The 21,171-nt window shown below is 63.1% G+C and overlaps 3 protein-coding genes and 1 long non-coding RNA gene across 16 annotated transcripts in view; 2 read left to right on the forward strand and 2 right to left on the reverse strand.

Annotated features, from left to right (window-relative positions):
• Positions 1-517: 517 nt before the first annotated feature.
• Positions 518-10,989, reverse strand: ZFYVE21 (zinc finger FYVE-type containing 21). Of its 3 annotated transcripts, none has more exons than XM_041758091.1 (8): positions 10,706-10,989; positions 4,917-4,967; positions 4,416-4,584; positions 3,812-3,887; positions 3,640-3,731; positions 2,997-3,050; positions 1,249-1,391; positions 518-1,123 (listed from the first exon to the last, which is right to left on the reverse strand). In XM_041758091.1, the coding sequence occupies exons 1-8, from the start codon at positions 10,841-10,843 to the stop codon at positions 1,088-1,090; spliced, it is 759 nt and encodes a 252-aa protein (XP_041614025.1). In that variant the 5' UTR covers positions 10,844-10,989; the 3' UTR covers positions 518-1,087. The 3 variants fall into 3 exon arrangements, with proteins under 3 accessions (XP_041614025.1, XP_041614027.1, XP_041614026.1); XM_041758093.1 differs by lacking the exon at positions 10,706-10,989 and adding an exon at positions 9,537-9,680; XM_041758092.1 differs by lacking the exon at positions 2,997-3,050 and having other exon boundaries at positions 10,706-10,981.
• On the forward strand, positions 4,935-7,434 carry LOC121492861. The gene is made up of 2 exons (XR_005988320.1): positions 4,935-5,279; positions 6,181-7,434. It is a non-coding gene; the product is annotated as an uncharacterized LOC121492861 (long non-coding RNA).
• Positions 9,877-21,107, forward strand: XRCC3 (X-ray repair cross complementing 3). Of its 4 annotated transcripts, none has more exons than XM_041758090.1 (8): positions 9,877-10,181; positions 13,583-13,792; positions 15,546-15,683; positions 15,880-16,092; positions 18,025-18,179; positions 19,809-20,021; positions 20,149-20,195; positions 20,287-21,107. In XM_041758090.1, the coding sequence occupies exons 2-8, from the start codon at positions 13,738-13,740 to the stop codon at positions 20,513-20,515; spliced, it is 1,050 nt and encodes a 349-aa protein (XP_041614024.1). In that variant the 5' UTR covers positions 9,877-10,181; positions 13,583-13,737; the 3' UTR covers positions 20,516-21,107. The 4 variants fall into 4 exon arrangements, with proteins under 4 accessions (XP_041614024.1, XP_041614022.1, XP_041614023.1 ...); XM_041758088.1 differs by having other exon boundaries at positions 9,877-10,176; XM_041758089.1 differs by lacking the exon at positions 9,877-10,181 and adding an exon at positions 11,130-11,247.
• Positions 18,890-21,171, reverse strand: part of KLC1 (kinesin light chain 1) — a 68,573-nt gene continuing 66,291 nt past the window's right edge. For all 8 annotated transcript variants that reach the window (XM_041758082.1, XM_041758069.1, XM_041758086.1 and 5 more), the window contains 2 exons: positions 19,384-19,456; positions 18,890-19,270 (listed from right to left, as the gene is read on the reverse strand). In XM_041758082.1, the coding sequence (XP_041614016.1) occupies positions 19,421-19,456 (36 nt within the window). In that variant the 3' untranslated portion in view covers positions 18,890-19,270; positions 19,384-19,420. The remainder of the gene's footprint in view (positions 19,271-19,383; positions 19,457-21,171) is intronic.

Consider the following 21,171-nt stretch of genomic DNA (forward strand, 5'->3'; position numbering starts at 1 on the left):
GTGGGGAGGACGTGGGGTGCCTGCGCGGCAGGAGGGGCAGCTGGGAGGGTGGGAGGGCAGGGGCCAGCCACGATGCAATAACGTTTGCCCAGTCCAGACACCAGTTTGAACTGTACGCACAGACTTTTCTATACCAAAAGTATTTTTTGACTAGACCATTCAAAACTACCAGAATGATGTCGGAAATGTTTTTTTCTCTCATTAAAATCCAGGCCCTTAGGCTTTATTTTCCATGTATGAGTCCCGTGTATAATTTATGTATGAACACGTGTGTAGGTCCTGCTGTAGTCAGTCACCTTTAAGCATTGATTGTACACAGTGTGGTGGTGAAGCGTGAGGCCCCGTGGGACGGCCTCTGCTGCTGGACGCCCCCGCTGCGCCCCGCCACCGCTCATGCCGTGTAAATGTGCACAATAAACCGCTGTCTCTCACCGGCGGCTGCGAGTCTTGTGTTTCGGAGCCGCAACGGAGCTGAGAGCTCAGGCTTTTCTGGACACAGCGAGGCAGACCTGATCCGTATTTTCAAAATAGGTTTTAATCATAAGCTTTATATACAAATCGTTGTACAATTATTTTAATAAAGTGAAACAGTAAGTGAAAAGTACAAAAAGCAAAGCTGGCTCCTCCCCCTTAGTGAAGTAAAGTATCAAAGGTTTGTTCGTAGCCCAGAATTAGTGATGTGGGAAGTGAACAGTCTCTAACGGGCTCCGGCAGACCGTACAGCCACGCACAGAGCCGGGCTCCCGAGCGCGTCAGGCCTGCCCAAATCCTCACTGTGCAAGAGTGAACACTGAGGGGCCAGAACCTTCTAGCAAACCTGGGCACCCATAGAAACATGGTTTTCAGTTATGCTAAAAGTAGTTTAGCAGTAGTGTGACTCAGTCTCTCCCACCTCCAATTAAGTATCGACGAGATAACACACACACTCTAAAGCATGAGGCTGCCGAGAGCATTACTAGACTGTGCGGATGGCACTAGATAAGCGAGCACTTCCGTCTTCTCCAACCACGGGACCTGCGTCTCCCAGCACGTGAGGGTCGGGGAGCAGGCTCCGCTGTCGCAGGCTGACCGTCCGTCCTGCCTGCGGTTACTGGTCCCGCGACTCGTAGAGGAGCTTGGTGGCCTATAATGTGACCAGAGAGCGTGCTGGGTCCTGTGCCTGGACAGGCTTCCTCTGGGAAAGGCGGGCCTGCGCTCCAAGCAGAAGCGCCCAGCGCCCCGCACCCCGACCCGCCGGGGCCCAGGTACCTTGTGCATGGCTGCCAGCCACGCGGTCGCCTGCCTCCTGCTGGCATTGGCGTCCTCCGCAGCCCTCAGCTTCAGCTGGGTCACGCCCTCCGCCCCGGGTGCTGCGTACTGCAGGGACATGCCTGTGGCCCGGGCGTTACCTCCTGGAGGAGGGAGATGAGCTGAGCCCACGGGCACCCCCAGCCACCCCGAGCACCCGGGCTTCCACCTGCCCTCCTGGGTGGTGGCCAGGGCGCCTCCTTCCAACCCCTCGTGCTAGGGCAGGAGGCCTGGGGGCAGATGCCTGTGCTCCGGCGGGACCACGTCACTGACGGGAGACGACCACGTCACCCGGTCCCAAGTGGGCACTCCTGCGGCCAGGTACCCTGACCCCACCCACCTACGGCTGAGCCGAGGCCACCCAGAGCACGGGGGCCGGGCCACCACGGAGACCCAGGGTCAGAGCGGAGGGGATGCTGCTGGGCCACGGGGTGGGCAGGGCCAGCAGAGACGTGAGGGTGAGCGCCTGCGGACACGCTGGCGTGGGCAGCGGCGCCCCTCGGGCTGGTGCCAGCTGCTCGACATCGGCGGTTCACAGAACGGGCCATCCCTCTCAGGCACGACGCGTCAGCAAAATCCAAGGAGACCAAGCCTCACGGGAAAGTCCACCCACAGCTTTTGTACTTTGCTCCTTCAGGACAGAAACTCCATTTTGAGCAGGAGTCCACCTCATGGAAAACCGCTTCAATCAGACACTGATCCCTGAGTCAAAACTGGGGGCCTGCCCCCGTCGTGGGCCTGCGGACTGTGGATGGCGCCTGCGGACGGCTGGGGGAGGCGGGCCGCTGTACGACGGGAGCCGGGAAGGGCTGCCCATCCGAAAGCTAAACCTTCACGAGCTGCGTTCCCGCTGTGCGTGTTGCCAGGTGGGTCCCCGACTGGGGTCCTGGCAGGAGCACCCACTCGGACTGGGGGCCACGCCAACCACGGCTCTGCCCACCACCTGCTTTTGTGAGAAGTTTAACTGGCACAGAACAGCCACGGCCTGTTTCCCAGTCACCTCTGGCTGCTGCTGCGCGTGCTGAGAATCCAGGGAGCCGACCACGCTGACCACAGGGACCGCCCAGCTCCAGACCGGCCGGCGGGCAGCGCCCGACTCTGGGCATCGTGCCACCCCCACCCCCCGCTGCCCACCCCAGGGAAGACAGGGTCCTGGGGTTTCAAATGTTTAGAAAACTTCTGGCAGAACAAGGCTCATTGCACCCCCAAAACTGCCAGAAGGGGGGCGTGCGGCACCAGAAGCCACAGGGCCCTGCCCAGGAAGACCACCTGGGCTGACCCCTCGCTCCTCCACACCCTGCCCTTTGTGCCCAGGGGCCTTCGACTCCCAGCCTGCCGCTGGTTTGCACGCTTCCAACGTGTGCCAACGTGCATACCCTGTGCCGGCCTGGCCTCTCGCCTCCCCATGTGGGGGCTCAGACCGAGGCGCGGAGGAGCACCGTGAGCCTGGCTGTGAAGGGGCAGGAAAGGACTGGATGGGGGGGCACCGTGGGCGGCTCGCCAGCTCAGAGCCAGCAGATGCTGACGCACAGCTGTGAAATACCAGGTCAAGCTGCCTAGAGACGGAACAGATTCACCCGTTCCCGGCGCGGGGGTATTTTCATCCATGCTTCGTGTACCCCCGTCGAGGGCCCAACCCTCTTTCAAATCCCCCAGAAGCAGTGCAGACTTGAGCGCCGCGGGGGAGGGCGGCGCAGGCTGAGGCTGACCTTCAGAGGCGGGCTGGCTCCCCAGGAGGCTGGTGTAAGTGGGAGGGTCTTTTTCTACGTCAACAAGGTAGGCGGGCAGGCAGGAGAGAAGAGCCAAGAGCAATCAGAAAACAGAAAGTGAGAAGGAATCAGTGACGAGGATTTTCTCCGCACTTGACCTGGAGCGCAGACTCCGTGGAAAGGCAGCTCCTGAAGCAGCGTCAGGGTGGAAAGATGCAGGCAGGGTGGATGCCCTGGGAGCTCACCAAGGAAATGTAAGGGGATCCGATCCGATCTGTTCCCACAGACCCCTGACAGGAGCAGAAGCGCTGGTTCCCAATTAGCCACCAGTCCAGAGCCTTCTGAGCCCATGGGGGACGCCGACTGCACGGAGCTTTATCCCCGGTTTGAGGCCAACGACAGCACAGGGCTTTCCCGTGGCACGTTCGGGTAAACTCTCCTTCGTTACCCTACACGTTCAGCCCCATTCACCTGGCAGGTTCCTGAAGCCACTTAGTAAATACAAGCCCCCAGAGGACGGCGGGCAGGCCCCCCCTCAGAGACCCGCGGCCAGGCTGAGCACGAGGACCCGAGAGACCCCATCCTGCACACCACGGCGTCACCCCAAGGCCGCCCACGCTGCCGCTCCTCCTGTTGCATTTACCTCCTGGTGGGAAGCCTTCCGTGAGGATCTGCACAGTGGAAATACGTGCGATCTCAATCTCATGGCGGCTGTCCCCATCCAGAATCAGGTACCTACGGGACAGAGCGGGCACACGTCACTGCGGGGCCGACGTGACAAAGCTGTCCGGGCCGAGCAGCGCTCTGCCTCTTACCTCTGGTTGTTGGAGAGACGGCAGACCATGGTTTCTGGCTTCTCGGAGTTTCCAAAAGTCACGAGGAAGGTGGCTCCTTGGGAGACAAGAACCAACATGAGAACACCCCAGCTCCTCTCACGGCGTGCCCTCCCTGACCCGGCGAGGCCAGCTCCCAGGGAGAGGCGCACCCAGGACCAAATGAGCCAAGCAAGACAGCGGCAATGGCTGCGCCTGCAGGTCCCTCAGGTAGGGCAGCAAGGCCACGACAGAGGAAGAGCAAAAGGTACTGCTGTCGGGAGGGGCTCTGTGCACCTGGAAGCTCCTAGAAACTTCCATCCCTCCCCAAAAGGTCCTGAGGGCTCCATCCCAAGGCCCGAACCCCGAGCACCCCAGAGCACCGAGGCCTCCCCCTGCACACTCCAGAAGCAGTTGGGGCAGGGCCAGAACGGGGAGAAGGCACAGTGCCCGCCTGGCCAGGGAGGAGCGGGGCCCCACTGGGGAGGGGGGGTGGGGCCCCGGAAGCTCCCAGAGAGGCAGGCCCTTCGTCCCTGCTTCTCCAGGAACGCGGGGGAGGTGGGGACAGAGGGACACAGACCGCCAGGCCCAGGTGCCGCGGGCTTACCGGTCAGGAGCACTTTGAGCTGCTTGTCGTAGAACTCGGCCTCCTTGTGGGACACCAGGGCGCACTCGGCGCATTGCCTGACGGGGTCCACGAAGCACATGCGCCGCAGCGCCACCTTCTGGCCGCAGCACTTGTCGCAGAAGCACTTCCCGCAGCGGCGACAGTGATGCTGCGGATGCAGGGGTGGCAGTGAGGGGCTGGGGGACCACCCCCCACCCCGGACACGGGCCCTGCGCGGGTGTTTGCCATCAAAACGATGAGGGGGTGAGGGCCGCACGCATGGTCGCTCTGCTGCGTTCCGCTCCCTCCCAGCTCCGAACCTTCCCCACCTGTGCAGCGGGGCCACTCCTTCGAGGGCAAGCACCCAGCACGCTCCCACGGGCGTGCAAGCTGCTCCCGGGCCCCGGGACCAAGTCACAGTCTGCTCTCCTGAGGCGGGCAGCCGCCCCCACCAAGGTGCTCCCCGCTGGCCTAGCCCCCCACCCGATGGCCTCAGCTCACCTTTCTGGTGAGAAAGTCAAACTTGGCGTCGCACTGCATACATCTCGGGCACTAGGAGAGAGCAGATCAGGACCCCGCTCTGAGCGCTGCTGGGACAGCTCCCCGCCTCTCCCCTCCCAGCCCAGACACCGGGTGACCCCCAGCCCCATGCCACGGGAGCGGGGGGCACCAAGGACACAGGTGGGGTCCAAGTTCACGTGGCTACCGGCGGGGACTGGTCCAGATGGCATCCCTGGGACACTGAGGGATGCCTGGACCCCAGATGTGCACGCCAGGGACATCCTGGTGCTGGAAGCAAGAATCTATGTCACGGAAGGACCCCGAGATTCCAGGGCAGGAATTAACCTGAAGCGGCCAGGCCGGGTGAGCACCCCACTTTATAAATGAAGGAAAGTGCAGCAAGGGGCTGGGGGAGGCCCGGCCGGCAGCGGCCCACACACGGCCCACTCAGGGCACATTCTCAGCACGCGTGGACACGTGTGGAAGAGGCTGAGCAGGACGGGGGGTGGTGTGGGCTGGGTACGGGTTTGACATGGTGGCTGCCAGGCCTGGAAATGCTCTCGAACGCTCCTCGGAGTAAGGACCCAGAAAGAGCACTCGCACAGCTGGCCTCAGGGCCCTGGGCGCCCAGGAAGCACGGAGACCGAGCGCTGAGTGTCAGGGGGAGGGCTCCCACGCCCCAGCGCCCCGGCACAGACGGAGCCCTGCTTCAGGACGAGCTCAGGCCTCTTCTCTAACACGGGCCCCAAGCTGGTTCAGGTTTTGCCAGAAGCACCGATGGGCTGACACAGCCCAGCTTCCCGCGGTGGGAAAGCTGCTCCTGGCCCCAAACCCCAAGCAGAGCTTCAGGCCGACACGGAGACGAGGAACGTGCCCCCTTGCCCCCACTCCCAGGCAGGGAAGCGGGCTTCCGGCAGGACTGGTTCCAGGGACAGCCAATCCTTCCATCGCCCCACAGACCCTCACCCCACAGGGGCAGTGGGGGCTGCACCGACCGGCAGGTTCACCTCTCCCCCGCTCTGCACGTCCCCCTCTGGGCCTCGGCCTCCCCCGGGGTGGCCGCAGCCGGCGCACGCAGGCTCCACAAGTCGGGCAAGCAGGTGGCCCTGAGGAGATCGCAGACAGGAGCCGAGTGCCCACCAGTGTGCGCAGATGCTCCGGGAGGGAGCCTGGGACCCTCAGCCACACCCCGGCACTGCGACTGGTGGCTGAGCTTTTCAAGATCCTGTGACTAACATTTTCTTATTTCCTCTTTGCTCTTAAGCTGCTTTCTGGACTGGGACACAGGGCTTGCTTGGCCCACCCTGACCTTCCAGAACCACCCATAGAGTCCCCGCCTGCTTCCAGTGTGAGCCGGTTGCTCACCGTGCAATTGCTGCTTCCTCCGCCCATCCCCGGCCACTGCCTCTCCCCTGTGAGAGTCCTGGAACGTTGCTCGTGTTTGGCACTCAGGCTTCCGCACCATGGCACGGCCGCAGCCGCAGAATCCACTGGAGAAAGCCTCCACCGACGGCGAGGCCCGTGCACGCGGGAAAGCCCGCCGCCCAGGCTCCTCACCGCCACCAGAGGCTGTCTTGCGTCTCCTGCTACCATAAGGCTCGCGTGTTTGCGGAGGTCGAAAGACAAATTTTTAAATGTAAGACCACATCCAGAATTTAATATATGCTCCCTTAACAAGGTAAGTGATCCAGCAGTTTATCACCCTAAACAAGCAAGGAGAGGATTCAGAAACCTGACGGATTTTTAAACAAGGTAGTTTGCTGATTAACAGAAAAGACACTTAAAAATCAACAAAGCAATTGAATCTAAAGAGAACGAAGTAAGGAAATAAACGCAACGGGCAAAGAGATGAAAGTCCAAACACGGCCAAGGACCAGACACCAGCCTGCCCACCATCCTCAGAGCAAACGGGGAACCACAGGCGCAGGCCCGGCCCAGCAGCCCTGAGACCACCACTAGACCAAGGGGCCCTCTGAGGCCGGGGTAAACTGAGTCAGGGCCCACGCTCACCACGGGCCTCCCGCCCGGTGGACAGGATGGAGGGAGCTGGCGACAAGGAGTGGCCTCCGGAGGGTGCGCTGGGCACCGCGGGCATCTCCAGCTCGGCATGGGTGCCCCTGGCCTTGGATGCCCGGCTGCTTCCGTGAGCCCCCGGTGGAGCCAGCATGGCCCCAGGCATTCAAGAGCCATCTGCCCACCGCTGCCCGACCTTGGCACAAGAGCCCCCAAAGGCGCTGGGGGCGACTCTTCAGAACCTGCCTGGCCCCAGGGGCTAGCTGACAGAGCTCTCCCCTCAACGTCAAGAGAGTCAGAAAATAGTCTGGAGCATTGAAAGGAATGTCAGAAAAAGAAGAGCCTGAGGAGGCCTGCCCACCCACCCGGGGACCATCGTGCCCCCTGCGGCACTGCCGACAGTGCTCCCTGGCTGGCTGCCTGGCGCCGGACCCTCACATGACACCGCGTCTTAGGTTCCTCAGAGGCAAACAAACAGATCCTGAAAATAAACTTTAAAAACGTTTGTATTAACGTATCTTTATTGAAAGATAATCTTCTCTATCAGCGCCTGGTCAGCTCAGTCGGAAAAACACGTGACTCTTGATCTTCGAGTTGCGAGTTCAAGCCCCATGCTGGGTGCAAAGGCTGCTTTAAAATGTCTAGGGCAGCCTGGGTGGCTCAGCGGTTTAGCGCCACCTTCAGCCTAGGGAGTAATCCTGGGGTCCTGGGATCGAGTCCCACGTTAGCGCCACCTTCAGCCTAGGGAGTAATCCTGGGGTCCTGGGATCGAGTCCCACGTTGGGCTCCCTGCATGGAGCCCGCTTCTCCGTCTGCCTGTGTCTCTGCCTCTCTCTCTCTCACGAATAAATAAATAAAATCTTTAAAAAAATAAAAATAGGGATCCCTGGGTGGCGCAGCGGTTTGGCGCCTGCCTTTGGCCCAGGGCGTGATCCTGGAGACCCGGGATCGAATCCCACGTCGGGCTCCTGGTGCATGGAGCCTGCTTCTCCCTCTGCCTATGTCTCTGCCTCTATCTCTCTCTCTGTGTGACTATTATAAATCAATTAAAAAAAAAAAGTTAAAAAAATAAAATAAAATGTCTAATGATAATTTAAAAAAAGATAATCCTTTCTAAAAAGTAAAAGCATAACTCCTAAAATATAAACTGACCCACCCAAAGATTTAACTCCTTAATTAGGGAACCAGTAAACTGCTAAAATCCCAGCTCAAAGAGGGGGCAGGGAACAGGACACATGAGGTCACAGGAAATGGGATGAATGTGGCCAAAGAGGCAAAATGGCAGCTATCACAGGAGATGAGCCTCCATGGGACAGAGCCGTCTGTGTCCCAGGCCCCTGTCACCGCACATTCTGCAGAAGCTGCAGCCGCAGGGCCCAAAGACAGAAGCGCAGCCCTGCCCAGCACTCGGGGTGCTCAGACCGCCCCCCCAACCCTCACTACCCTCCACCGGTGATTCCTCAGTCAGTGCCAGCCAAGGCACAGGGGTCCTGGGCGGCATGAGGCAGTGCGCCCCCTGGCGTCCCAGACAGACAATGTGAACCCCACCTTGACTGTGCTGGAAAAGCTTCTGCAGAGAACCCCTTTGCCGTGTGACCCAGATGACTCAGTTGCCCCCAATCACTGGTGACAAGGTGGGACAGGGCCCCAAGTTCATTCACCCTTCACCCCGTTCTTGACCTGCTGACCTGTTGGTCCAGGTTCATCAACTGGGACAAATGCCGGTTAGCCTCAGTTGGTCTAACTGGAGTCAAGCTTTTGTCACCCTTCAGGCCCGTAGATGACAACCTGGGGTGATGCGTCCCCTGACGACAGGTCACACCACCCGGGGCCTCCAGGGCTCCGGGCCTCCGGCTTCCCAGCACCTTCCCCTCCCACCCTGCTCTCCTCCAGCCACTCAAGCTCTCCCTCCTGCAGCCGCCCTCCCGCCCCCAGTGACCCCAAGGAATGCAATCCGTGGGAGCCCAGGGCTGGGTTTGTATGTGACACACCTGTGCCCTCCTCTGGGCACAGTCTGGGTCACCAGTGTCCAAGTGTCCAACTACCTGCTCAGAGCTGCGCCCCTGTTGGCCACGCCCAGTGCTGGAGATGGGAAGGCGGAGGTGCAACACAGGACGGTTTTTCAGGGTCAAAGGCAGTATCTCCGCCGCTGGTGACAAGTCCCCATGGCCACCCAGAGAGCCCGCCAGCTTCGCACAACCCCGAGGGCCCTGCCGGGCTTGCTGCGCACCTGCCCCAGGGAGGTGGGGACTGTGCCCTTGGCCCTTGTTCTCTCGGGGGCAGGAAGGGAAGCTGCGGGCTACAGGCCCGCTCGTGCATGCACGTCTACCCCCCAACCGAACAGTCTTAAGGGTGTCCCTGCAGCCGCAAGCTAACAACCTGGCGCAGGGTCAGGCACCCGGTAAGTACACGCGTGTGGAGCGGGCTGGCCTCAGGGTGACCCAGCGCAAACCAGCCAAGAGGACACGCGGAGGACCACCCACAGACGTGCCAAAGACACTAACTGGCAAACGACGGGAAACAGGCGGAGGCTGGGGGTCTGCGGGGCCTCCTGCCCGGCTCCCTAGTTCCCCTCCCCCATCCCAAACCACGAATAAACAAACCTACTTCTCACAGCGGCGGGCGCACACGGAGTCTCCTCCTGCGCACAAAGCTCCGGGTGTCCCAGAAGTGCCCCCGGGCAGAGCGCGGGGGCGGGGACACACGACCCGCCCGCGGCGAGGCCCCGCCCCCCGCAGCGCCCAGCCCGCACCGCCGGGCCAAGTGTCTTCCCTCCAGAACACACCGTGCGCGACCCTGGACTCCCGGACCGGGCCCCACAGGCTTCCAACTACTTCCTGAAACTCCGCGAAGTGCACCGTTGGCTCCTCCCTCCGCGCGGCAGGGCCTGCTCGGGCTCCTCAGAGCCGGGCTGAGGCGTCCGGCGGGGGGGGGGGGGGAGGGGACGGGGGCGCTCCCGGCCTGGCGACCCCCTGCCCCCCCGCCCCCGCCGCGCCGGGACTTCTCAGAGTTCGACAGGGGCCGCGACGCTGTGTCCTCGGGAAACGCCACACGGGACCGGGAGCCGGGGTGCGGCCATCACCCCAGCCACCAACCCTCCCGACGCGCAGCGGGCGCCAGGGCCGGCGGCGGGGCCACGAGGGCTGCTAGAGTTCCGCAGGGGTCGGTCGGGGCGACACGTCTCTAGCGGCGCCGGGGAAACTGCTGAGCCGCCTCCGTCGCCTTCGCGACACGCGGCGACCACCCGGTGAGGTGCCTACGGGGGCGGGGTCGCGGCCGCCGGGGGTCACGGCCTCCCCTCCCCCACGGGGAAGCGAGCCCACGGCTTCTGCAGGCGCAGCCACCTGCCCGTCCCCACCTGCTGCTGCGGGAACCTGTCCCGGCCCCTCGGCGACCCCGAGGGACTCTGGGACACGTACTCAGGCGTGAGAGCCCGACGCCGGGCTGCTTTCCCCAGCGCTGACGAGGGGCCACGCGCGGAAAGGCGCGCGCCGTGCGGGGCCGGAGCCCGGGGCCCACAGGGCAGGCAGGGGCGCGGGCACCTGAGGGCACCTGCGGGCCCCCCGCGACTCTCAGGGAGGAGGCGGCAGGACGCAGCCCGGGCCCGGGCGCTGAGAGGTGCCGGCGGACGGCTCACAGGCCCTCGGGGCCGCCCCCGCCAGGGCGCCCTCCTCACCGTCCCGCCAGAGCGGCTCGCGGCCCCGGGGCTGCGGACGCGGGCCTGAGCCTCTGAGGGGGGCGGGAGGGGCGGGAGGGGTCGGGCGGCGGCGACCTACCTCCTTGTCCGGGACCCACTGCGGCTCCTCCAGGCCGAAGGGGCTGCCGAAGGCGCGGTGCTCGGGCACCATGCGCAGGCCGCTGGGGGAACGCACCAGCTTCTTGGCGTCGCGGCGCGCGGCCACCTCGGAGGACATGACGCCGCCTCAGCGCTCGCCAGCCGCTCGGACCCTCGCCCCGCCAGGAGCCCCGCCCACCCGCCCGCGCGGATGACAGGGGCCGCGTCCAATCGCCACGCCCGGCCCGGAGCGCGGGCCAATCGCCGGCCAGGCCCCGCCCCTTCGCCGCGCTCTCCAATCCGCGCGAGGGCACCTCCCCGGCCACTCTGCGGTCGCTCGCCAATCGGCAGTGAGGCCCCGCCCGAGCACGCCCCGCCCCCTCGGGGCGGCGGAGACTTCGGATTGGTCAGGAAGTCTGAGACGTAGCGTGGCTTCCTCTCTGATTGGCGAACCCGGGGCGGGGCGCCCGGCTCTCATTGGAGGGGGAGGTGGCGAGGGGCGGGGCCGCGCGAGGTGGCGGACGGAGCGGGAGCGGGCGCGGGGTGAGTGGCGGGCTGCTGGGGCGCTGGGGCGCTGGGGCGCTGGGGCGGGAGGCGGCCAGGGGCCCCGGGGGGTCGCGGGTCCTGCACCGGGTGCGGACCTGCGGGCGGGCGGGGCGGACAGCGGAGCCGGGTCCTGGCGGGGCGCGGGCAGCCCGGAGCCGGGGTGCGGAGGCCGGTCCTGGGGGCTGCCACCCGCAGGGACCCGAGCAGGCCGCCGGGGCGGGGCCCCCTGGGGTCACGGCGGCAGCCTGGGGGCGGGGGTGGAAGGTGAAGGTGGGGCGCCCCGGGGCGGGCAGGCGCGGAAGGCAGGTGCGCTCGGGCGGCCGCGGCGGGAATGGGGCGAGGTGGGGGGCCGGGGGCCCGCGGCCTAGGCCAGCCGTTCTGGAGAAGCCGTGCTGGCGGCCGGCCAGGCCCCAGGAGGGTCACCCGGGGTCACCGGGGAAGCCCCGCCGGCTGTGGGTGACGCCGCGCCCGTCGCCGCTCGGGGAGGGGAGCGCAAGGGATGCCCAGGCCGCAGGCGGGCGCTCACCCCCGGCGGTCACGCGGGGCGGGCCAGCCTCCGGACGACCGAGTTTGGCGGAGTCTGCACACCGAACTGTCCAGCCCCGCGCCGGTGTCCGGCTTGGCAGGTGCTCCGTCGGCGGCCGCTCTGCTCCCTGACCGCCCGGCCCCCATCGCGTAGGCCTGAGCCACCAAGGTCGCCCGCTGCTTTTCCTGCCCTGGGTCCAGCTGCTGTCAGCCCCCCCCCCTTTGTCTCCAGCGACTCCCCAGAGGCAGCAGCCTCAGCTAGAACCTCCCCCGCCTGGCCTTCCTCCCCACCGCCCGGACCCCAGCCCAGCCTGCTGGCTGTGTCCCCTCCATCCTCTGGGCCCCGTGGCGCCTCCCTGGGGCTTTCAGTCTAGGGGAAGGACACACACACACACACACTTTCTCCAGAAGTTGAAAACAACAGTTTGCTGTTTAGTCCAGGTGTTGTGTTGTCCTGGGGGTGGTTTGGGGTGGTGCCTCCCTGGGTCACCCCTTCCCATTCTTGTCCTTGGGGCTCCTAAAGCTGATGTCCCCGCCAAGCCGAGAAGGCGCGCCGCTTCTCCTCTGACAACTTATCCATTCCCCAGAGATGTTATTTTTCTTTATTTGCGTCCTGTCTTCAGGAATCTAACACACCTACCGCCAGCCTGGCCGGCATCTTCCAGACACTCGGGGCACCTTTGGAGGTGGTCACAGTCCCCATCACCTCTCCCCATGTATAGCTGGCCCTGGGGCCCCATGTTCAGGTGCCTCTTTCTGAAGGAGACCCCAACCATCCTCCAGCTTGCGGTCCTGGTGGCCTCGGGAGTGGGGGTGGGGGGACCTCTGTGTGTGTCCTCCCCGGGTCGGCAGTGCAGACATGGGACCTGCAGCACAAGCCCCTCCCTGCAGCGCTGTCATGATCACGGGGTGCGGTATGCCTGGCGTCAGGCTCTGCAGCCACCCAGACCAGTACTGTCAGATCCAGGCATTTCGGCCCTCTCCATGCCAGATGTTTCCCTGGACTGGCCTGTGAATGTGACAGTGCAAGTGACCTGATTCTCGAAGCTCCAAAATCTCACTGATGTTGTCCACATAAATAACGCTCCAAGCACTGCAAGGGGAGGTGGCCTTGCTGCTGGACACCGACGCTGGGTTCAGCCTGAGTGGCTGCTGGCCTTGGGCTTCCTGCACACCCCTCTGCACTCAGCTTTGCTGATGCAGGCGGCCTGCGTCTGGGGGACCCTGGGCTGAGCAGGGCCGCCAGCAAGGGTTGGGTTGGGCTCCAGTCCCATAGCCTGTGGGGCCCGGGCCATGGAAGGGCTGCTGGCCGGGGGAGGGGCGGGGACTGCAGGGCAAGGGTGGGACAGTCTCCACTGTCCACTGCTCAGCTTGGTGGTCGTGGGGGTTCCGACTCGCAAGCATCCTGCAAGATTCGGAACTCGCTCTTCCCATTCTTTCCAGATCCTCCATGGAGGGGAGAGTAAGGCAGAGAATGCAGAAGGCACTTCGTGCCCGGTGCCTGTGATCTCCCAACTGTCTGTGTCCTCCCCACTGAAGAGGGGTCCAGGCAGGGTGCTCACCTGGACACCAGGTCCCCGGGCCAGGCCTCAGGGTGGGAGCACCTGCTCCTTTCTGACACCTTCTGCAGGGGATGGAATGGGTCCGCCCTGTGTGCAGGGACCTTTAGAACGCAGCTGGCCTGGGGGCATTTCTTTAACCGCGAATGCACGGTTCCTAACTTCCGGAATGCTTGCTCTAGCCAGTGCTGCCTTAGACCTATCTGGGTGGTTTTCCTGGTACAGTGCAGTCTATTCTCCAACCTCAGGGCCGACGGTGAACCCTGGTGTCAGAGGGGACCACATACCCTGGCCACTGTCACCCTGTTGTGCTCAGCTCCTGGGCGGTGTGAGGTAACAGCCAGCACATTGGAACTTGCGTACCTGGGAAGTAACTTATCTTTGTGGCCGGCCTGTCGAAGAAATGGATTTGGATCAATTGGACCTGAATCCCAGGATTATTGCTGCAGTTAAGAAAGGTATACTTCCTGACGTTTGGGTCAAGTAGATATGTGAAACGTACGGATGTGCGTATGCACAGTGCGCGTGGACAAGTTAACAGGGTCCTGTCCAAGTGCCCCCGCCCCAGGAAACCGATCCTCATCAGTAACTGATGCTGGAATGTGCTGCAGGTTTTTTTCAGTTGTATGTGTGTTTCACTGAGGACATTTTTAAAGTTAATTTTATTTTCATCAAAGGTAATACACGTTTATTGTCTAAAAAGTGAAATGGAACTGCTTAAACCCCTTATGAATCTTTTATCAATTTCTTGTGTTTTTGAATCTGGGTTTCTAAATACTGTGCTTATGTTGCTGTGTTCCGTTTGTCAGTGTCAGGAACTACTCAGAGTGCGTGTTACAGGGATGAGGGCTGGCTGACTTGTGCCCCGACTTCCTCCCCCCACAGTTGGAACACAGTTTGGGCCATTAGGGTTTTGACTGGGGACATAATGACTGCTGCTGAACTGGGAGGTTAAGACAGTTTCCTTCCTTGGACCATCTTTGTTATTTTCCCCCAGAGTTGGTAGTTGCCTCCTTTTTTCAAATGCTATGTTTTCTGTGTACATCTGACTTTTCCCACATTGTCCAGTATGTCCATCAAGTTCCAGTATCTTTTGTTTAAATGCTCAAAGGGCTGGACAGCTCACCCATTCTGTCTCCTGGTGTGTCTGTCCCCAGCTACCCTGCACCAGCTGGCGTTCTGAGACTCCCTTCCCTGTCCCCTGTCTCCTGCGGCACGTGATGGGGAAGCTTCAATATTCAGATGCTCGTTGATCTAATAATGTAGAACCCTAAGTCTACGTGGAGGCCAGTGCTGCAACGTGGTGATATCCTACATGGGGACAGGGCCTTGGGGTCCTGCTCCCTCATCCTTGGCTCTTGGTTTTTTCTGGAGCCTATCAGTCATTTTCCTTTGTTCTCCCTTTCATCCAGTCTGTCCATCTGTCTTAATTGGCACATTCAGTACATATGTATTTAAGGTAATTCCTGATACGTGTGTTAACTCAGCCTGGTCACCAGTGGACTGTGCTCGGCTATTCTTCTTATTTCTTTTTGTGGTGGTGTCTGTCCTTTTCCGGCTTCTTCTGGATTGGTTGGATATATTTTTAGCATATTTTTTCTTTCTACTAGTTTGAAACTGATGTACTTATCCAAGCCCAAAATTAATTTATCCACTCTTCTCCCCAGATACCAGGCCTTTTGGACACATTGACTCTGTAACCCTCCCTACCCACCTTGCCCGCTCACTCATCTTTGCTGTTTGTCCACTGGCCATCCTGCCATCCCCACATCCCAGAGGTCTGGTACAGTGGACACGTTTGGAAGCCGGCTCAGCCTTCCTGCACTGCCCCCCCATGCATGGCCCTCACTCTGCCCTGGGATCATCCTGTAGGTTTGCCTTCCGTGTAGGCCTGACCGGCCACAGAAACCCCCTTTCTGGACAGATGTTTCTGGGGTGTGAAAGTGGGCGGCAGCCACTGCTCTGAGCACCTGGGGGAGGCCCCTCCTGCTCTGAGGCTCCTGCCACTACAGCTGTGAGGTGGGGCTCCCCAGGCCCCTTCCCTCCCCACTGTCCTCATCACACTCCAGCCGGGGGCTCCCACAGCTTCAGGGAGTGGACCGACTGGGCTCCGGTTGGAAGACTGTTCCTGCAAACACCGTTGTCGTTGCCGTGTGGCCTCGCGGTACCATAGTCTGAGCTTTGCCCTGGAATTTCTTTGTTCAATTTCAGCCAAACTGAAATCGATAAAGGAGGTTTTGCATTTTTCTGGCCCGGACCTGCAGAGACTGACCAGCCTGTCCAGCCTGGACGTGAAGCACTTGCTGAGAGCGGCCTCCTCACGCCTGCGGGGAGGCGGCGTCCTCACAGGTAGGCAGGGGGGCGTCTGCTCTGCCCTGGCGCCTGGTGCGAGTAACCGCAGGGCCAGGACACAGCGTCGGGGAGACACCTATGGGGGGGGGGAGCAGCCCTGGGGGCCTTGCTCTGGGGGCTACTTCTCGGCCGAGAGGGAGGCCAGGCCGCGGGGGCGGGAAGCAGGGCTGAGCCCCGCCGCGCCTCCCGGCAGCGCTGCAGCTGTGCGAGCGGGAGGGGGGGCTCCCCGCGCGGCCCCGGCGCCTGAGCCTCGGCTGCCCCGTGCTGGACCGGCTCCTCCGCGGCGGCCTGCCCCTGGACGGCGTCACCGAGCTGGCCGGCCTCAGCTCCGCCGGGAAGACCCAGCTGGCCCTGCAGCTCTGCCTGACGGTGCAGTTCCCGCCGCGCCACGGGGGCCTGGACGCAGGTGAGTGGCCGTGCGGGGCCGCCCCCGGGGCCCTCCCCAGGCACATCCTTCCCCCCACTTTGCCCGGATCCCACCCCCGGGCAGGGGCCTGACGCCACCGGCACTGCCGCCTGCGCGGTCCCCTGCCCCGGGCTGGCCACGACGTCCCCGTGACCCTGGCAGGGCAGAAACCGGGATAAGCAGTGTTTTATTCCCCCCTGGGGAGGGGGCTTGCAGGCTGCCGCCCTGGCCGCGCCCCTTGCATCGTGTCGTGGGGGTGACACGGGCCACATGGCACAGGGACGTTTCTAGTACCCACGTGGGCCACTCGAGCGGTAAAAATTTCAATTGGTTTTTACTAAACGGAGGTAACGGAGCGACCGTGATGCTGCCTGGTAGCCCCTCCGGGCCCCAGAGCCCACCCTGGACAGGCCTGTGGTGCGGCCCCCACGGGGCGCTGGTCCCGAGGCCCCCGCTTCCCACCGGCTCCCGGAGCTCCGAGGGGTAGGGCCGGCGCCACCACGGGCAGGGGTGTTGCTCCCAGCGGGCCTGAGGGCGGGGGAGCTGGCACTGGCTGCGCTTGGCCTCGGAAGCGGGTCACCCCCCCAACCCCCATGGAAGAGCCTGGAAGAGCCGCAGTGATGCCCCATGGGGGATGCAGCGCAGTCTTAACCCGGAGGCTCTCCCAGCCAGGCCACCTGCGCTTCCCTCCCTATTCATTCTAGAACATCTTGTGGCCCCAGGAGAAACCGCCCCCAGCTTGGCCCCCTGGCGGCACCGCCTCCCCCCCCACCTCCTGTTCTGGAAGACTCAGTGGGACCCTACAGTGAGCTGTGGCCTCCCCGCAAGGCTCACTGTTGGAACCCACGTCGTCCTTCCCTCCTCCTCACGGCCGACGCTTCTCTGATGTGTGTCCAGGGCCCGTTTGCTCGCCCTTTCGTCCATCCATGGGCGTCTGGCTGGCTCACCCCTCTCTGAGCGCGGGGGTCCGAGGCTCTTGGAGCGCGTGCACGCCCGACTTGACCGGAGCCACCCTCGCGGGTGGGAGGCGGTGCCACTGTGGGCTTGATTTGCACTTCCGGGCGACGGAGGGTGTTGGGCATCTCCTCGCGGCCCACTGAGCACCCGCACGGCCCCTGCAGGGACGCGTCCGCTCAGCTCCTCTGCCGGGTTCGGACGGGGCTGTCGTTTGTGGTTGAGCTGTAAGAACTTCTGTAACGTGGGTGCGAGGCTCTTACCGGATGTGGAATTTACAGCGTCTCCTCTTCTGTGGATGGTCTTCATTTTCTCGATGGTACCATTTTGATCAAGTCCAGCTTCTCCCTCTCCCTGTGCTCGCTTGTGCTGTTTGTCAAATCCGAGAATCCAGTGCCGAATCCGAGGGCATGAAGGTTTACCAGCTCTTCTCCGCAGCTTGTGGGCATCGGCTCTGGCGTCAGGTGTGCGGCCCGTGAGGACGGGCCGGTGTGCGGTGACCCGGCTGTCCCGCGCCGTTTGCTGGAGGCCATTCTCTTGCTGAGTTGTCCTGGCACCTTGGTTGAAAACCAGTTGCCACAGATATTAGGGTTTGTCTCGGAGGGTCCCCACTTCTTTCTGGCTGCAGACTCGGGGCCCTCTGGCGCGGGGACCCAGGCCATGGCCAGGCTGCTGCCCCACAACATTCAGGCTTCCAGGGACATGTGGCCCATTGTTTGCTTACCGGCTCCTCCAGTCACACGAACCCGAACCCATGGTTACCACCTCGGAGCCAGGAATGGCAGGGGGAGCCTTGAAAGGAGCGCCTCGGGAACCTGCGCTCCCGGAAGCCTCAGCGGCATGTCCCCGCGCGCAGGAGGCCCATTCCCAGCAGCCTAGGCCTTGATGACTCCGCTCCCCTCCACTGGGGCAGGCCCACGGGGTGGCGTCCTGGCAGCGAGGGGCAGTGTTGGCACAGCGGGCCCTTTGCCTTCCCAGGGGCCATGTACATCTGCACGGAAGACGTCTTCCCAAACCTGCGCCTGCAGCAGCTCATCGCGCAGCAGCGGCGCCTGCGGACAGACGTTCCGGGAGAGGTGATCAGCAGGATAAAATTCAGCAACCAGATCTTCATCGAGCACGTGGCCGACGTGGTGAGTGTCCTCTCGGCCTCGGTTCCGAGGGGAGGTCGGTTAGGGGCCAGTGGACGGGGCCACCAGGACAGGGGAGCAAAGGCGCAGATGCCAGTACACGTGTGCCACACGTTCGATCCCTGTGATCTGGTGCCTAAAACCCATCCTGTAGATCTGTCACCCACACAAGGAGGTCCAGCGTGCCACTTCCTGTCCCTAACAGCACCCGAGACCCCTTAAAGGCGGCAGCTGCAGGGAGCACCCCCCGCTGCCTCCCACTTCCCCAGCCTGTGGTGCCCCCTGCCCAGGGGAGGCCAGGACCTGCTGTCCAGGCCACCGTCCCAGCGAGAGCAGCCTGTGTTGGGTTTTACTTCTGCCTCTGACGGAGCAGAAAGGTGCCTGTCAGGGCACAGAGCACCCCTCTCCCTGGCCAGGGCCTAGTAAGCCCCCAACGAGCCCCTCAGAGGGCCGGCTGCCACCTAGCCCCACCACTCGGGGGACAGACCTGGAAGGACCACCAGGGGACGCAGGCCGCGGCCTGGCCAGCCTAGAGCGTTATTAGGTGGAGAGACAAACAGGGAGGGGGGAGGGAGAGTACAGCAGCACGCCCAGAGCAAGGCCTCTCCACCCCACCTGGCGCCCCCGGACCAGAGCCCCGGCAGGCAGCGCCCCCAGATCCTGGCGGGCCTTCCTCCCACTTAAGGATTGTTATAAAAATACCAAGTAAAAGATACAGCGTATAAACTTTTAATTTTTAAAAAATTTACAATGAAACATTATCACACAGCTTGGGGAGGTATGCGGTAGGGTGCGGCACCCAGGGCCCGCAGCCACGGCCTCTTCCCCGGGGGCTCGGGACACAGATGGCCGGGAGGGAGGCCGCGCCCACCCCGTCCTCCTGTGGGACCGGATGTGGCCACGGCTCTGCAAGCGACACGTGTCCCGATGAGCAGCGTGGTTAGTAGTACAGTGTGCTCCGTGGCACGGACACGGGAAGGCGAGGTTAGTGCTGCAGGCTCCCAGCCCCTCGGCCCTCCAGCCTCGGCGACGGTCCCCTGGCTGTTCACACGAGCAGCGTTGTCCCGCCTCTTCCAGGGCTGGGTGTGGCTTCACTGCGAGAAAAGCCGCGGTGACCCTGGGGCCTCTCGGGTTGTTCTGGCCCCACAGTGAAGCCCCCAGGCGCCCCCCCCCCCCCCGAGCTGCCCGCGGGGACGGGGGGACTCACATTACTGCTGGCATCCTCGAGGCCGCTGCTACTGCTGTCATTTTCCACAAAGAGAGGCTCCACTGGAGACGCCCTGGAGATGGAAGCACAGGACCGGGTTTCACTCAGGGAGGGACAGCCACGCTATGGTCACCCGGCCCCGCTGGGGCACAGCCGGGAGTCTTCACAGTAGAGGCAGCCCCTGCCCAGCTGCCTCCACCTCCCACCACTGGGGTGTAGGAGGGGGTGGGGTGGGGGGTCAGGGCCCAGCATGGGGCCCCCGGGGAGGAAGGCCCGGTCACAGTGATGGCCTCATGGAGGCAGGGGTGTGTCAGCCCCACTGGGGACTGGGGAGAAACTGGACAGATGCGAGGTGTCCCTCAGGCGCAGGGCAGGGGGAGCCGTGGTGGCACAGCCGGTGACGGCCATCTCCCCGTGGTTTCCAGGACTCCCTGCTGGAGTGTGTGAGGGAGAAGGTGCCCGTGCTGCTGTCCCGGGGGATGGCCCGTCTGGTGGTCATCGACTCCGTGGCGGCCCCATTCCGCTGTGAGTTTGATGGCCCAGCCTTGGTCCCCAGGGCTAGGCATCTGCAGGCCCTGGGAGCCGCCCTGCGCCGGCTGAGCTGTGCCTTCCAGAGCCCAGTGCTGTGCATCAACCAGGTGGGGGCCCCACCACCACCCCCAGACTGCAGGCCTCCTCCATTTATTCTTTAGGGAAGCAGCTGGGGGGTGGAGTGGGGGGACAATGGGGTCCCTGCTGCAGCTGACCCTGGTCTGCACGTTCCAGGTGACAGAGGCCACAGAGGAGCAGGGCACAGCACCCCGGCCACACGGGTGAGCAGGGCCCACCCCCTGGACAGGACGGCGCAGGGGGTGCCGGGACCCCGCGGCTTTGAGTCGTGGCTGGGCCTGTTTTCTCTCTCAGGCTCCGGGACGAGCGGGTTTCTCCAGCCCTCGGAATGACCTGGTCCAACCAGCTCCTCATGAGGTTGATGGTCCACCGGCGCCGCCCCGGGGACGAGGCCGTCACCCCAGCCGGCCCCCCTGACCGCACCCTGAGCGTGGTCTTCGCCCCTCACCTGCCGCCCTCCTCCTGTTCCTACACAGTCAACGCTGAGGGAGTGCGAGGGACCCCGGGGACCGAGTCCTACTGACACGGTCCCAGATGCCGGCCAAGCCTGCCCTGTCTGCGGGCACAGGACTGGCATCCCGACTCCGCACACCCATCACCGGGTCAGGGGCTGCTCGAGGGTGTCATCTGCACCTCAACGGCAGGAAGGCAGTGAGCACAGAGGAGCCGCCCGACGTGGCCTCCACGCAGCCTCCACACAGGCAGGGCCACGTCCACGCTCGTGCTGCACCGCGCTGCCTGGCACAGCGGGCCCCGGGCCGCTTCACCACAGCCTGCTCTGTGCCAGGCTCTGCCCTAAGTAACTCCATGTTGGTGTGGTCTTCACAGCCCCTGGGGACCGGTACACTTACGATCCTTGCTCTCAGGGAAACTGAGGCACAGAACAGCTAAGCAACTTGACCAACCTCCCACAACTCTACAAGCCAGACACTGAGCCCCGGGGCTGGTGCCAGGAAGGCAGGCCCACGCCGGACCCATACCAGGGTGGAGGCACAGGTCCCTGTAACTGGGCACTCTTTCTGTTTGGATGTTTTCTAGAGCAGAAACATGGATTTGAAATGTCCACCCAGTTTTTAAAGTAGTCTGTGGCCCTCAAAAGGGTAAGAATGGCCGCTGTAAATAGAAAACAGGTTGTAATTTTATACAAGAGCCTTTCTGCAAGTGCACGGACTTTGCACC

This window comes from Vulpes lagopus, chromosome 6, assembly GCF_018345385.1.
Source record: "Vulpes lagopus strain Blue_001 chromosome 6, ASM1834538v1, whole genome shotgun sequence".
Classification (NCBI taxonomy): Eukaryota; Metazoa; Chordata; class Mammalia; order Carnivora; family Canidae; genus Vulpes; species Vulpes lagopus.